The sequence below is a fragment of the Primulina huaijiensis genome, chromosome 3, assembly GCF_012295235.1.
Source record: "Primulina huaijiensis isolate GDHJ02 chromosome 3, ASM1229523v2, whole genome shotgun sequence".
NCBI classification, from domain to species: domain Eukaryota; kingdom Viridiplantae; phylum Streptophyta; class Magnoliopsida; order Lamiales; family Gesneriaceae; genus Primulina; species Primulina huaijiensis.
Window position 1 is genome coordinate 25,907,438 of NC_133308.1, and position 18,031 is coordinate 25,925,468.

General features: G+C 31.9%; 2 protein-coding genes across 2 annotated transcripts; one reads left to right on the forward strand and one right to left on the reverse strand.

Annotated features, from left to right (window-relative positions):
• The first annotated feature begins 2,895 nt into the window (after positions 1-2,895).
• Positions 2,896-4,011, forward strand: LOC140972622 (F-box/kelch-repeat protein At3g23880-like). The gene has a single exon (XM_073435014.1). It carries the CDS (start codon positions 2,896-2,898, stop codon positions 4,009-4,011), a length of 1,116 nt encoding a protein of 371 aa, XP_073291115.1.
• Positions 4,012-15,470: 11,459 nt separating this feature from the next.
• On the reverse strand, positions 15,471-17,587 carry LOC140972312 (cytochrome P450 78A7). The gene is made up of 2 exons (XM_073434756.1): positions 16,534-17,587; positions 15,471-16,413 (listed from the first exon to the last, which is right to left on the reverse strand). Exons 1-2 carry the CDS (start codon positions 17,512-17,514, stop codon positions 15,781-15,783), a joined length of 1,614 nt encoding a protein of 537 aa, XP_073290857.1. The 5' UTR covers positions 17,515-17,587; the 3' UTR covers positions 15,471-15,780.
• Between the last annotated feature and the right edge of the window lie 444 nt (positions 17,588-18,031).

Sequence of the window (18,031 nt, forward strand, 5' to 3'; positions counted from 1 at the left end):
AGACATACAGTTTGATGAAGTTTAAAGGCCATGAATTTTACATGGAATCGGTCGGGCTGTTTCAGTTGGAAGAGTACAAACATGCCTACTATTTATGCGGCTGTGAAGGGATACTTCTGTTCGAGAACATTTATCGAGAGACCCGCGAGAGGAAGTTTGTGTTGCTGAACCCATTCACGAGAAACTACTCGACTTTTTCTTGTCCGTTTTATGATGAAATACTTGACAACCGTATTGGTTTTTGTGGCTGGTATGGGCTTTGCTTCGATAAATATGAAGATGATTACAAGTTTGTATCTGTTTTACGAGGTGGAAGATACTTAGTTTATTCAGTTAAAAACGATAATTGGATCGAGAGACAGAGCGAATTGAGAGGATATGTATGTCGCAGCGGGACTTATGTCAATGGAGTTGTGTACTGGATTATGGCAAAGTGTTTGTCCCTTTTTTCACGTGGTGAAATAGTATATTTTGATCCTAAAGATGACTTGTTAAAGCAACTGCGTGGACCGGAGGATTTGAAGCATGTCAATTTTGATTTGACAAACTTGAGAGGGAATTTGTGTCTGTACACTCGTCATGAAAAGTCAGTCATTAGGATATTTTTGCTGAAAGAACACGAACACGATGGCCGTAAACGTTGGATGAAGCTAATGACGGCGGATAACTTCGAGCCACCGGAAGACGACGAGAGCAAATTATTTCTCCCTTGTAGGGCATTGTACTTGACGAGTGAAAACGAGGTTGTGTTTCAAAATCCGTGGTCTATGACATACGTTGTTTATCACACTGAAAAACAAAAATTTGGGGAAATTAAGAAACTTCCGTTTGACACTGTGATGATTGGATCCTCATGTTTGGAGAGTTTGCATTTTCCAGCCATCCGGAGAGAATGATATAGCTCTCAAATCAATTATCTTTTTCTCCATCTTCTTTTTCCGGGTTTAATCGGTTTTTATGCATGAGAGAACTTTCATTTGCAGATATTGTTGTTTTTTGGTTTTCTATTAAGAATAGGACATAGCCAAGAATATTTTTTATTACTTTGACGAAGTGGAATGATAAACTGCATTAGTTTGATTTTAATATGTTTTTTTTTTTTTATATTTGAAATTGATGGACCCTTGATCTTTATTTTGTCATGGTTTAACATGATAGTTTAATTTTTTATGTATAGAAATAGATAAAATTATGATTTTGGTTGTGTTTTAGATTTTAGTCCTTTAACTTTACATATTTTGATTATTATCCCTAAACTTTTTTGGTAAGTTTTTGTCCATAATCATTAAATCCAACAAATATTGTTCATTTGCTATTGATGTCCTTCTACATGATTCATGTGACAATAGAAAAATATATTACATGTATTAAAATATACCTAGTCGTTTTCTACTTATTTTTGTTTAGATGAATTTTAATGTTTGTAACATATGTTTTTTTATTTGCATCATATGAGCTATAGCAGAGATAATCGATATCAAATAAGCAATATTTGAGTTAAGTGTCTCATAACGAAAAAATAAACAAAACCGAAAAAAAAAAAATCAAGTTGCTGAATGAACGTCTGGCAAGATACATGACTATAATCTAAAATATCCAACTTACAATATCAAAATCTTAATTTTTCTTTATTAAAATTAAAATACGTAAGAAGCATGGTCGACCAATTAGTTCAAAAGTTTATGTATATGGAAAGACAAAAATAAGTTACAACTCGAGGATAAATAATTTGAAATGATTCAGTGAAAGAGATCGATGTAGTTTCCAAGCAATGTTGCCAAATAAGAGTTTTAACGAAGTAGTTGCTATGTAAGTAATAATCTAAGTTAAGTGTTACGATATGATTGTTGAATGTAATTAATAATGTAGATATATTTTCTATTAAAACTGATACTCGAGTGCATGTGTTGTGTGTTTGTACATTTAATTTTTTTAAATGTAAACCAAAAAAAGAAAAAATAAATGAAAAATGGAATAAACAAAATTAAAGCCAATATAGTAAATACAGAAATTTGAGGGGGAAAATAAAAAATTGGGGGAAAAATGGTACCAAAAACAAGAAAAGAGATTATACCAACCTACCAAAACATTTGACCCTAATGCTTATATAGTACTAGTGTCATTTGGCACGTGATGGGTGCATATATATCAAAAGTTTTTGTGTTCGATAATTTTTGAAAAAATATATATATATTATTTTGTTAAGATATAATACTTATAGATTAGATACGATTTTAATGAGATAGTTTGAACTTCGAGATAAAATAAAGATAAATTGAGAAAATCGGGAAAAAAACGATGAGACGTACGAAAATTACTTATAAATCTACGCCAACAAAGTTACATGATAAATATTGTGCAAGAGTAAAACTGTAAATAAATTTTGGTGTCACATTAACTAGTACGAGGTGCTCAAATTCAATAATATAGTATATATATTGTAGATTGAGAAAATATATCTTAATCGTTCTATTTATAGATTTGTATCTATCATTATTTAAATAAATAAGGATTCTTAGTTATTGATAAAATAATTTGGAAACATTATCTAAACTCATTTTTTTTTAAAAAAAAAAAATAACAATATTTAGTTTTATTCATGATTATTAAGTTAAAAATCTAAAAATAATAATTAATTATGTCGAAAATTCAACTTTCCGTTAATGCGTGGATTGCTGCTCAAGAGTTGCCTTGTCATACAAAATCTTGTTATCCAAATATTTGAATTTATAGATTTTACGCTTTGCTAATACACAAATAATTTAATTTGTTAGTTTTCCAAATCTTTACGGTTTAATGAGAATATAAAGATAACGATGTATCTTTATAACTATTTCTTCATCATAATTTTGTAGCAAAATATTCTCTCGTATTGAAAGTCTCAAACTCCTGAGAATGGAGAATCAGCAAAGCACGCATGATTTTCCATACGATGTATTAGAAAACATTCTCTCAAGGTTACCCATTAAGTCTCTTCTCCGGTTTAAAACCGTCTGCAAATCATGGAACGCGATGATCAAAGATCCGGGATTCGCCGAAACGCACTCCAAACAATCAAATATCTCGAATTCCCGATGCTTTTTTGCCAGTTATTCATTTGAAGGCGACACATACTGTTTGATTAAGTTTAAAGGCCATGAATTTTACATGGAATCGGTCTTCCAATTTCAGCCGGAAGAATACAAGTTTGACCACATTTTATGCAGCTGTGAAGGGATACTTCTGTTCGAGCACACCAATCGAGAGACCCTCAAGAAGAAGTTTGTGTTACTGAATCCATTCACGAGAAATATCTCGACTTTTTCTTGTCCGTTCTCTGATGAGATACACGCCACCCGTTTCTGTCGTTCGGAAAGTTATGGGCTTTGCTTCGATAAATATGAAGATGATTATAAGTTTATAGTTGTTTTTCGAGGCGGAAGATACTTGGTTTATTCCATTAAAAACGATAGTTGGGTCGAGAGACGAAGCGAATTGACAGGATGCGTACGTCGTGAGGGGACTTACGTTAATGGAGTTGTATACTGGGTTATGTCAAAGTGTTCGTCCCCTTTTCCATATACTGGAATAGTGTACTTTGATCCTAAATATGACTTGTTAAAGAAACTGCATGGACCCGAGGATTTGGAGCATCACACGTTTTTTTTTTTGACAAACTTGACAGGAAATTTGTGTCTCTACACTCGTTTTGAAGGGTTTGTGATTAGGATATGGTTGCTGAAAGAACACGAACACGGTGGTGGCCGTAAACGTTGGATGAAGCTAGCGTCGGTGGATATGGGGGAGCCACCGGAAGAGGAGGAGAGCGAATTCTTTTACGCTGGTATCCCATTGTGCTTGACGAGTGAAAACGAGATTGTGTTTCAAGATCTGCCGTGGGGTGGAAAATACGCTGTTTATCACCCCGACAAACAAAAATTTGGGGAAGTCAAGGAATTTCCATGGGACACGAGGATAGCTGAATCATCATGTTTGGAGAGTTTACATTTTCCAGCCATCCGGAGAGAATGATACTACGATAGTTTTCGTTTTCATCGATTATTTTCATGCCCACTTTCACTTTTAGGTATTGCGATTTTTTTTCCTATTAAAGTCAGTTCTTGAAACATATATTTTAGAGAAATAACATAAATCTGACGTTTATATCATTCAATTTAACTAAATATTAATGTTCTCCTTTTTATCATTTTCATTATTTCTTTTTTTAAAAAGTTTTAATATTTTTCATGATTTTAAATTCTATTTATATTTTTATGCTCATATAATTTATAATCATAGTTATTTACAAGCATTTTATCAGTATCTTGGATATAATTAAGATTATTATGTCATTTAAAATATTTTACGTATGTCAAATCAAATATTTATTAATACAAATTTAACGCTTTTATTTTATTTAATAAATATTTTATTTAGTTTTAAAGGTATATTTCAATATTAAATTCTTAAATCATTTAGATAGAAGAACAACTTCTAGAAATCAAGAGAACATAAACAAGTCAAATGATCTCAATGCTTAGATTATAGATAATTTGGATTAATATAAAACCAACACCAAGACTATTGTTAGATAATCTTATTGGTCAATTTTATGATATAGATCTTCTATTTTAGAAATTCATGAAAAAATATTATTTTATATACCAAAAGTATTAAATTTTATTGTAAATATGGGCAGAGTTAACTCATCTCATTAATAAAAATATGTGAGATCGTCTCTCAAAAAACCTGTGAAGACCGAAAAATGATGGCACGATTAAGCACAAGAATTCTAAATGACATATACAGCTGAATATACATGAACTTGTAACAACCATCATAAGAGCAAAATAATGACATTTAAATTGAATAAATGGTAATGAAAATATGGACCTTAAGCTAGACAAAAACAACACAATAAACATCACATTTCATAATTTTTCGAGCTTCACCGGCAGCAAGTGAGACGAAATTCTACCACATTTTCGAGTAAAAGTGCTTTCATAATATTTATTCGAAGTTATGTCCAAGCATAGTTTGAACCAAGAAAAGTTCATGTTACATGTTTTTTTATTCAAGAACAACCAAGTAAATGGGCTTTTGTTTTCACTCGATGTATATGTTTTAAAATGACAAGCATATATGTATTATATGTTTTTAAAATAGGATTTCTAAAATTTGTATTTTAGAAGCATTGGAACTTTGTGAACTAATGATAAGAATCTATATTCTGAACATACTTGATTTTTTATTCCTGGCATCACTCTTTAGAAGAGAGAATATATAGGGGGACAAATATCAGTTAGTCATAAAATTGATAATTCATTCAGTGCATAATTCTGATACATGTTTATTCATGAAAAATAAGAATATTCATGTATATATATATATGATATTATTGTTTTTGTTGAAAAAATGATTTTAAAGACTGTGAGAATTTTCCTGTTTACTGAGCGACGACCATGTCACTCACCCAATCGCCTCCTCTCAGATAAGAATGAAAATCAGTTAGAAGGTGAAGAACAAACTCGGTTCTCTGGGGATATTAAGGAAAAAAAAGCCTGTTGCTATTGTTTAAGTTTCAATTTTGTTATTAGTTTATTTTAAGTTGTATGCTTGCACCATATTTAACGTTTTACATTATGCTTTTGTGAAAAATTCTGTAATTATTTAAGAGTTGTAAAAACAATATTTTCTATTTATGACTTAATATATTAGTTTGGAAATTCTGTACTTCTGATGCTTCTTGTTTTACAATTTTGTGATTATGAAACAACGTCAGTGTTATACGTCCCGGTCTCGGGGCGTGATAAAGTCAAATATTGGGTTTGTTTTGAACGTAATTTCTATAATTTTAAATATTAAATTATCATGGCCTATTTTTTCAAAAATATTTATAAAACACAAGTAGCTTATTTTTAGAGATGATAAGTTTCTTTTAGAAACAATTTCAGAAAATTTGTAATTAATTATTTATATTTTAAATTACTTTAAATAACTAACAAAATTGCTGTAGGCACACTCAATATGATTTAACTGTCCTTCTAACGGACGGGCTAACCCCATAAGCCGATATATGGGCCACTTCTTCGGGTTAAATTGGGCCTAAACAGGCCTTTTTTCAACCCTAAATAATAATAACACAAAAGTTTCATTGACCAAGTAATGGATGCAATTTGGTTATTTTGGTAAATTGATAATTCATTCAATTTAATTTCACTTTTTCTTGTGTCACAAACCAAATAAATCCAATAATTTAAGCATATGGAATAATTTTCATTTTTATTTTTTCCCTCGTATCTATATCATTAATAATTGGCATCAATTGCAATAATATAAAAAGGATATACATTACTTTCCTTATTTGGGTGACGGAAACTTCATAGTTGTTACGGATAAAATCTTAGGTTTAAACAGTAGCATGTAAATAACGTCAATCAGGTAAATCATATTAAACAAATATTATATGATAGATTCGACCGAGAAAATATTAACAAGGAGATTCGAACACATGATCAACTGACATTGTGACTTTTCTTAAATCTCCTTTCAACTAATAAATTAATGGTTGGAAATGAAATATAAGAGTTGCTTGCCCAAAAATTATTCAATCATTTCATGCTCCAAGTTCCAACCATAAGTTAAAAAGCACACACTTCAAAACCTTTGTTACTCTTCATAAGGAAGGAGAAGACAAAACAAACGCAGATTCATTGTCCCCTTCTCTAATTAAGGCCAATACACTGTCTTTATTCAAAGGTTGACTTTGAATAAAATATTGTCAAATTGGCTAAAAACCGATCATATATAAATTTTTTTTAAAAAAAAAGATTTCCTTCAATTATTGGATTGGGAACTTCATAATTTATACTAATTTGGTATTAATTGATTACCGAGTCAATTACTTTGAAGCTTGAACTCCTATAATTGTGAGTGACAAAGATCCTTTATATAAACCAACGAGAGATTATGTCACAAACCTTCCGCACATAATATCACAACGATGATTAATACGACGATACTTACGTAGATGTTCTTATCAAAATTNAGAAACCACGCACCGATCTGAATTAATTATATTATTTGAGTAAATAAAATATGTGAGAAATTCCGGCGCCGTTCTTCTCAGATCAGACGACAAATCCATGTCTTCTGTAACTTTTTTTTGTCAATTAATTAACATAAAGACAAGCTATACTAAATATGCTTTTGCGTACGTGAGCTCGGAGATAGAAGATTTTAAATTTTCTCCTTCTTGTATTATTTTTCATGTAATTTATTTATAAGGTATATTTCACTCGGTAGATATATTGTACCCTTCATTACATGCAAATAGAAAGTTTGTGAGAGAGATTGCAATGTTACTAGTAGTCGATGGTGATTGTTGAGTACGAGGACAATACTGATTGATAAATTAGACTTGTCCCATACTATATTATTATTATTGTCTGATTAGACAAATTCATGAACCATTCGTGGAAATTCTCAATGTCGGCAGTATGGCCGACGCAGATGATCAAAGGTTTCGTGGCACGTAGTTGAATTTTGGACTAATAAAACATGAAATACTTATTAATTTTGGGAAAAAAATTAAAAAACGAGGACATCTTTATATATAGGGATTATTAAATCCAAAACTTTATATATTATACGTACACGGGCTCTCATTTGTTCCATAATATATTTTGATGTGATTTAAACAGTAGGCCACGACACGATTATTTCAAGAAATCATGTGTGCTGATGTTGCAAATTTTGGTGTTAGTGCTATAAAGGTAAAATAATATTTTTAATCATGTATGTTTTTTTTTACGATTTTGGTCTCTTAAGCGGTAAAATATCAGTATTCGTCTGTTATATTTGTTTTATTTTTCCACAACTTTAGTCATATTTTCGACGTATTGCTAATGCGCACTAATACTGCATTGATATATGTCGTATCATAACAACACTTAGAATGAAAAGTGACTAAAATTTTCGAAAATCGAAAAATATAAGATTAAGACTTAGATCTAATAACAAAAATTATCAAAAATGCAGTTTTCCCGAAATAAATTAGTTTTTTTAAGCATTTTTAATCAGATTTTCGTAAGAATACAGACATGACACTACACATCGATGACATGATTCCGATAATTGTTACATGATATATTGTACTATATTAATCATATTTATGTGTACAATTAACGTTCGATTAATGATTAATATGGGTTAATACATTTGTTAGTTTTTACAATGCACGTGGAGCACAAAAGCCCATGCTTCCTACCAAACAAACATGTAATAAATATTAGGATTTGGGACAAACAGAAATATAATGTGAAATCTGAAAGGTATCAGGGATTAAATTTGTGATAGGGGATAGCTTGAGATATTTGGGGTGCATGCATGCATGCTTGCATTGTCTTTCTCATTAAATTCTACTGTTCACTTATCCCTACAATCCAACATTAAGATCATATTTCATATGTTTGGATCCCCCACGTACGTTTGTTTTTTCTAGGTCAATTTTGCTGACCAAACAACTTGTCGCACGAATGTTTATCCATGGTTTTTTTTTATTTATATACATTTTCTTTTCCTCGGATCCGTTTTAGATAATTATAGAAATTTTAAAATTGTATAATGTATAAATTTTCGGTCCTTTAATTGATCGATAGTAGGTCTTAATGCCATGATTTGGTCATTTGGTAAGAGTGTTCTGTCTCTGGGTTCGTTTGTAAATTTTTCCATCTTCTCCCCGAAAGTATACGGTGCTTTGTTTGGTGACATGTCTTCAAAATGATCTTCTAAGAACAACCACTTTTATATTATTTGCTGGGATGGATGCACAATAGAAACACAAGCGTCACTGTTATTAGTTATCTCATAGCGATTGGATAAAACATACGAGATTTTCATATATCCACTTGAACAATCATCTCTCCCAAAGCTAGTTTTTGGGGGTTGATTTAAGATCAAATATAAATTTTAAAATGGTATCAGAGCTCATGTTTCATCATATTTATTGAACTGTCAATAGTTGGGTCATTTGTAAACTTCACCCTCCAGATGTTTATTCATGAGCATGCGTAGTATGTTAGTTGTCTCATATCGGTTGAATAAAATTCGTGAGAATTGCATATATGTACTTGGACAATCATCCCTCTTAGAACTAGCTTTTTGAGTTGAGTTAGGACTAAGTATCAATTTTAACAACTATACAATAATATCATATAGCAACTACTTCGAACCCGTATTCGTTTTACGAAAATGATTTAACGTGTTATAAGAATCTATGTAGAACAAATAAGAGTTCCGCCCTAACAACTATACAATAATATCATATAGCAACTACTTCGAACCCGTATTCGTTTTACGAAAATGATTTAACACGTGTTATAAGAATCTATGTACCCCCCCCCCCCCACCGCAAGAACTGGTCCGCGTGAACGGATGCCTAACTATACCACCATTTGAGTTCCCTTATTAAATATCCAATTGATGTATCAATTTTTTAAGTAAAAATCCTTTATGATAACTAATTTCGGCCCTTTAATAACAACTTTTTGTCGTTGAACAATAAAATTTTCTTCAAAAAAAATAATAAAAAAACAGCATTATTTTTATGATACAATAAACGTAACAAAATAATTAGACTCAATTATTAAATTGATTCCCAAAAAATTACTCTAACATAAGTATACATTACACAAAACAAGAAGTTTGATGTAAAATATATTTTTTAATGATTTTCTTAATCTGTGTGGAAAATAAATAAACATATATCTTTAGGATAAAGAGAGTAGTGTAAATGATAATTTGTATATTTTAACACAATTGTGTAGGTTAAGACATTAATTGATTAAAAATTAATATTATTTCATCCCAAATTAAAATTATAAATTTATTATTCAAATATTATAAATTTTGATTAAAAATTAGTATTATTTCATCCCAAATTAAAATTATAAATTTATTATTCAAATATTATAAAGTTATTGAAACCAAATGAACATGTTCCAGTACATCCATCCAAAAAAATATGACTCGGGTAAATCACGTGGCTACCATGGGTAAACTGAACAATTCAACGATGATTTGCAGAGTCAAAAAGTAGCCATTAGTCCTACCACGTGAATGGGGCTGCATTCACTACCCCAATCACCTTCCCAGGAACTCATCATCGACCTATTATGATTCTTCAATATCTTTTTTTTTTTAAAATGTACAAAAATCATGATGTTTCTATCATTTTTATTAGTAATAAAATCTTGAGAGATATATAAAATACGTTTCAATAATTTTTTAAGATGCTATAATATTTGACAAAATTGAATGATTTATTATCAAAATACTTATAATACCTATAAGATTTTGTTAACTATCCTAGTAACAGTTGCATAAGCATAAAAAACTTATCGAAGTTGAAGTTAGTAAATACTTATCTTCGATCAATAATGTACAAAATAAATTACATGAGCTAGTTATAATGTTGATTAACAAAGAAACGATCCGAAAACTGGATTATACAAATTCGATATATATTTTTCCTGTAAAATAGCTAGACTTTTATTATTTATATAATTATTTCAAATATTTATTGACTTGTTTTGTATGTAATATGTTATTTCTTGTTTATTTGATAAATGAATTTTAATATTATTTATACCAACAAAAAAACTCATTTTTAAATTTTCGTTTCAGACCCCATTGAACACAGATACGCCTCTGATTATACAGAGCACCGAGATCACATATCGTTTTACCAAAAAAAAATAAATATGTATAATTATACAAATCAACATCTTTAAATCATACAACTACTCAAACACATGTTTCGATATCATTTACTTTCCAACAACATAAAAACTTGTTAAAATAATCCAACCGACAAATTAGTATATGTAGTTCCATGAATTATAATTATTTTATTTTGATTGTTATTTTTAAAATTTAAATTAGACAACCAAATGGTAAAGAAGATATTGATCAGATTTTTGGCACACATTTCATATAATTGGGTTAGGGTACCCCCAATCACTTCCCTCTGCATGTATATCTTTACTCCTTAGGATTAAAGCTGCTCCCTACTCTCAACCTACGGCTCCATAGCCTGACAATCCAAAATACCTCCAAATTTTTATTTTCTAAAAAATCATATAATTAAATCTAGGGTTTACTCAAATAATTTAAAAAACGTATATATGAATCGAATTGGAATTTTTTTTTAATTCCTCGAAAACAAGTATAGATAAATAGACAAAATGGCCCATACTCTAACTCATAGTCGGATTGAACTTTTATTTAGTCTTTTTCGTCTAACTCATCTTTCGAGCAAGTCGAAGCAAACTCATATTTTCCGATACGATTGAGTGTTAAACTCGAGATCTCGATTGAACATATATTTTTATTATTATTTTTGAATGATATATATTGGGAATCAATCATGACCTAATGTGAAGGTGGCGGAAGGAAGCGTGGAGTAGGCAGTAATTGCTAAGCCACCCATAACTCTGCAATCTTTAAATTGCATGAAATTAGCAAAAGGTATAGGTGGATCGGAGTAAATGAATCGGGGACGTGTGGGTGTGGGTACAGTCAAATTATTAACATTTTCACGTGATTATGTTCGCCTTTTGGAACTCCGAGCTCTTGCGTCATTGTGCCACTTGGTTCACAAAATTAAACCATAAAAAAATACATATTTTTATAACTTTTAAAAATAATAATATTCTCCAATATATANGCAATAGTATTTTCCTTTGAAAAATTCAGGCCCGATCCTATCGGCACAAAGGTAGTTGTTTTTACTGACCATGCAACTATTTGCTACCTATCAGCCAAGAAGGATGCAAAACCACGCTTGGTAAGGTGGATTTTGCTGCTGCAAGAATTTGACTTCATTGTCAAAGATAAGAAGGGAAGTATATATTGGAGATGGCCTGAACAGAAGTTTAGAAAGTCCAACAATTTATTCAAGTTGCACGAAAAATCTGAGGCCATTTAATTTCCTGTCCCAAAATATACATAGTAATTGAAGGCGGACACGATTTCGGCCCTCTTGGAAAGCAAGTAATCGACTTTTTTGGGACATTTGGCATTGAAAAACGAATTATAATAAATTTTATTATAATTTTTATATATGAATGACTCTATTTAATGAGTTTTTGTGACTTTGTGTCGATCATTTTTGTATTGATAAACATTTGCTTGTTAATATAATAATAAGATAATTTCTTGATAGTTGCATCTCGTTAACATAATCATTTTGTAGAACAAAAAATACAATATATGATTTTTGATTTGTCAGCTTGATAAACTAAAACAAACAATACTATCCTTATTTATATAAAAAAAAAAAAATCCCAATTTGAAGTTCAATATAATTATTATTGATGCCTCCATTCTATTTCCCCATTTACCAAAATTATTATATTAAATTTTATGATAATATGTTTTGAATTTTAAATCTTCAACATTAGAAATATTTGTAATGTTGTAGAATCAATCCTTTGTTTGTCTGCTTTTTTTTTTTACCAAAAATTCTAGATGGTGCCGCTATAATAATTTAACTCGTCTAGCAGCTCAAATGCCAAGTTATAAGGCTGATTGCTTGTAGCTGTAATAAAAACTATAGACGATACAATTCAAATATTTTAAATAATACAATTGAGTAGTTATTGGACCCAATAATCTCATCCCAATTATTCGATAAATTCAGGTAATGGTTGATAAGTTTAATGTTGTTTTCAGTGAAAATTATAATATTTTGTCATATTTGTTTAAATGAAAAAAAAATTATCAGGAAAAAAAATTAATAAAAATTTTGGTTTTTTTTTTTTTTAAAATAAAAATCATCCAACGAGTCAAAATCAAATAAAGAAGCACGAATTTGTTGGTTTCTCATCTTTTAATTCAGAAGCCTCCATTGAGGGGTTTCTCTCCAACAAGTTTGGATGAACTGTTGTCCATATATCGAGTCTTAATTCCTTTCACCACAGTGTACAGACTCTACACAGACAAAGGACACTGATAGCTACATATCAACATGCCTTCCCAAAAAATAAAAAATAAATAATAATGACAATAATAGCAGTAATAACGATAATTCGAATGTAATTTTTCGAAAATTTTCCAAAATAATAATAATAAAAAAAACCTACAAACCTGAGATGTAGCTATCAATGATAAATACTATTTTTAAGTATAATAAAACTTACAAACCTGGGATAAACATTAGATTAAACGAAGATATGAAAGTTTATCTTTTCACAGATCGAAATTATATAATTATAAGCTAAAAAGACATATAAAAAACACAAAATTCAGCGATACAGATGCAAATATTTCGCTCAAAAAATCGTTCAGTGGTAACGTAAAAATTCACATGCATTAGATATCCAATATGATATGGTCAATTCTGTTCACCCGCTACTCTTTTTGTCTTAATATAATGTTGATATGACGTCCATTAAAATATTAACATGTGTAATATTAAATCAATATTACTAAAAAAAAATTTGAATAGGTCTTTTGTGAGACTATCTCACGAATTTTTATCCGTGAGACGAGTCAACTTTATCGATATTCACAATAAAAATAATACTCTTAGCATAAAAAATAATATTTTTTCATGGATGACCTAAATAAGATATTCGTCTCACAAAATATGATCCGTAAGATTGTCTCACACAAATTTAAAATTTATTTATATATGGAGAGAATATTTTTCAGCAAGACTTGATGTTCTATAATTAATGGAAAACAAGAGGTTGGACAAGCTAGAGCAAGTTGAACACAAAATGATAGGGTAGGCGTCCGGCAGATGTAGCATCAAATGTGTGATTCTCTAATGTACTGTCACAACCATCGTACGGCTACAGTACTGCCAATGGATGGATAGGATTAACCCATCCTGTCAATCAAATTAAAATCTCCTGTCAGTCCTTCCAACAATAAAGTACATCAAACAAAAATTAGTATAATTCGATTTTTCTATTGACATTTTTTTTACCTAATTATATCATTCAAAATGAAATTAATTATCATTATTATTACTATTACCATATAAAATTTGTTACCGTTCCTGAACCAGTTTTTAGAATTGTTAACTGAGTTGGATTAATTTTATGAGATAATTGTGAAAAAATATTATTTTTTATGTAAAAATATTTTTTATTATAAATATGAGCATTGTTGATCTATGTTACGAATAAAAATCCACGAGACTATTTCACGATAAAGGTATTTAGTAACTATTGCTCTATAACTCCTACAAACATAAATTCTTAAAGTTAATTTTCCTTAAGGAGACATGTTTTAAACAAATGATTCTCGAGGATATCAAAATATATAAGCAAAAATTTGTGTGAAACGGTCTCAGGGGTCGTATTTTGTGAGACGGATCTCTTATTTGAGTCAACCATGAAAATTATTACTTTTTGTACTAAAAATATTATTTTTTATTGTGAATATCGGTAAGATTGACCCGTCTCACAGATAAAGATTCGTGAGTGAGATCGTTTCACAAAAGACCTCAAATACATGACAAGTATGCAAATGAAATAAATTGAGTCGAATAATAATATAAATTATATATTCAAATATTATCATATAAATTTTTGCAAAGGGATTCTTTAAATCAAATTTGGCGACCAACTTATTATCATAAGAATAAAATTATTAATTAATAATAATATTATTATTATATAAAATCTTTATTGGGATAAGGAACACTGAATGGCCTGAAATTTGCTCAGTTAATATATTCGTCTGCTTTTCTCTGCCTCTTTGCGTTCCCCACGGCTTTCAAATTAAACATCCTATACTTTATTAACTAATACCATTATTTATTCTTCACATGATTTATCATTTCAAAACAATTAATTTCCAAACGTTTAATAATAATGTACATTAAAACGAATAATAAATTATTCTATACGCATGCCTTCGCCTTTGATATCTCGATTTGAAAAATTATATATCACTAAACAATTTAATTATTTTGTACCATTTTGTAATTTTTACAATGATTTTTTAATTATTCAAAAAAGAAATAAACAAAGCTAAAATTAGACGAAATGAGTATCGTAAAAATTTTTAATTCATCAAATTTTAGTCAGTCAACCGGTATCACTCATTATATGCAAACAAATTTCATTTTTCGAAACCCCAATTTTTATTAAAATAAGGTAAAGATCTTGATTCGGAGAGATGAATATAAAATAAATTCAAATACCACCACCAAATTCCGCCGTGAATTTGCAATTTACTTCTTCAATTTTCACAATCCAAACCATCCTAAAAAAAGTTACAAAAAGGACAACGAAGGCATAATAGAAGTTAAAATATCTATGAACTTAAGATATGTCAACTCCAGAATTGCTTACTAACCCATCCACGACAATATATGCTTACTCGACGAAATATACATCATTCCAAAAACGGCTCTGGTGTTGTAAATACTTGCATTCCCCACACACATAAAATACATGTAAAATCGACGACAAAATAGATTGAACTTAGATTTCATCTTGAATGAGATCCGAATACATTCGAAGAAGGCTCTCTTAAGGCAAAACAAGATCAAAATTGAGAGCCACCATCCAATCTTGTATATGCCCCTACTATATTAGGCTAGCTAGCACAAAGGCCAAATCTTACCATTTCACTTGCTAGACTAGACACCGTTTCCCTACAATATCTTCCCACCAAATTTATCAAATTCCAAAACTCACACCAACCAAGACAAAAAATATTCAGACGCAAGAAAAGGACATCACAACAAATACATTAAAAAAAACACACTTCTTTTTTTCCTTAATTTGATGGAACATTCCTTTTCTTGGCAACAGCGGACAAAGGATACTTCATTTCACACGATAGCTTCAGCACCTCACCCAAGTCAACCGGATTGGACCTCTCCGCCGCCCACTCGAATTGCTGCACTAGCTTCGCCACCCACAGCGCCACCGTCGTTAGCCCCATGTTCTTCCCTGGACACACCCTCCTCCCGGCCCCGAAAGGGGCCAGCCTCAGATCACCGCCGCGGACGTCGATGTCAGCGCCACCCATTTCCGGGACGAACCTCTCCGGCTTGAATTCGAGAGGGTTCTCGAACACGGTGGAGTCGTGAGTTATAGCCCACATGTTGACCATAGCGGTGGTGTTGGCGGGGATCACCATGCCGTTGGAGAGGTGCACGTCTGACGTGGAGAGACGTGCCCAGGAAAGCAGCGGCCCCGGGGGGTGAATCCTTAACGCCTCCTTCACCACCGCCTGAAGATACGGCAGCGCAGCCAGGTTTGCATCCGTTAACCCGCAACGTTTCCAAAGTTCGGCGTCATCAAGTTCATCCCGCAGCTTCTGTTGTACCTCAGGGTGCAATACAAGTTCTGCCATTATCCACTCAGTCAACAAAGCTGTCGTATCCGTTCCTCTAAAAATCATTTCCTGTATACGTATAAAACAGAACATATTTAACAATTATTACTCCAATAACCATCCAAAACGTATACATGCATGAATCAATAGCAACATTTAACTCAATTATTAATGGATAAAGAAACGTACCCACAAAACGGCTATCATGTCATCTTCCCCAAGCTTCTCATTACCATCCAAAGATAGCAAAATATCGACGAAATCAGCAGTATCAGTAACATCTTTAGACTGGGATTTTAATGCATGTTCTTCAATAATGCCTTTCACAAGTTTCCTGACGCGGGGCACAAGGGCTTCGCAGCGCGCGACGATTCGTAGAGGGTCGTATAAATTCGAGAGCCAAGGAAGATGATCAGACCAATTGAAAGCGCCCAATAACTCAAACCCTTCTCTCACCATTCTTTTGAGCTCCCTCAACTCTTCGGTATCCCGCGTAAAGTCGTAACGCTTACCGAAAACGCTGCCCATTATGTTGTTCAAGGCGGCAGCCTGCAAATGCTTCCTCAAACACACACTGCCGTTTAGGGTTTGCTCGGTGGCAATATTTTCCAGCATCGTGGCACAATCGAGTTGGCGGCCGGGTTCATGTGCCGCAATCCTCCGAGGAGCGAAGAGGTGGGAGGAGGCGATGCGGCGGAGGAGACGCCAATAAGTGCCGTTGGGAGCGAAGCCGATGGCCCTACTGAACATGAGGCTCCGAGCCGACTGCTTGATCGGACGGTCTGCGAAGTGGGGAGAGGTCAATATTTCTTTGGCTACAGCAGGGTCGGAAGCCACCACAACCGGCGTCGAGCCAAGGCTGAAAGCCATAAGCTCCTTAGCTTCACAAGCTGAAGCCATGGCAGCTAAAGAACGGTGAGCCAACCCCCGGCTTAGAGTGAATAAGCTCCCGAAAACTGGAAGCCCACGCGGCCCGGGAATCGGGGCGGTGCCATATCTGTTCCTCCCATTCTTCCAAGCTACTCCACCGGGAGTAAAGGCCCACGTAAGAACACACAGAGACAGAAAACACAGAGCCAGAGAACATATGAGACATTGATCAAGAAGGGCTTCCGAGCCTATAAAAGTAGGAAGAGCGTAAATCCACCAGCTGGAATCTTCGATAGCCATCGTAAAATCCTTGATATAGCCCGAAGAAGAAGTGAACGAGCGTACGAAGTGCGAAAACTAAGGACAAAGAGAGTAGTAGTAAACCGGTGAGTTTTTATAGAAGCTGAAAGGGCCACTAAACCAAGTGAATGATTGTATTTCCATGTTTAATCTTAGGTCTAATTGTGTTGCATAGTTATCCATGTGCATTAAAATTACTATATTTTATAATTACATTAAATGTTTAATATTCTCTTAGTCCCATATTTTTGTATTTTCTATTTATATTATTTTTATATCATTGAAGACATTAGTCATGTATTTTTTTTTATTTTTCACATTATTAGTTTTTTCATCAAAAACTGAACATATGAATCTCAAATCAGTGTCTTCTTACTACCACCATATCAGGGAAAAAAATTGAAGGGAAAAGGAAAAAACAGACTAAAACAACTTCAATTTGACAATGTATAAGATCAAAAGGTAAAAAAAAAATAAAATAAAAATAGATACACAAATGACCAAAATTACAATTTTC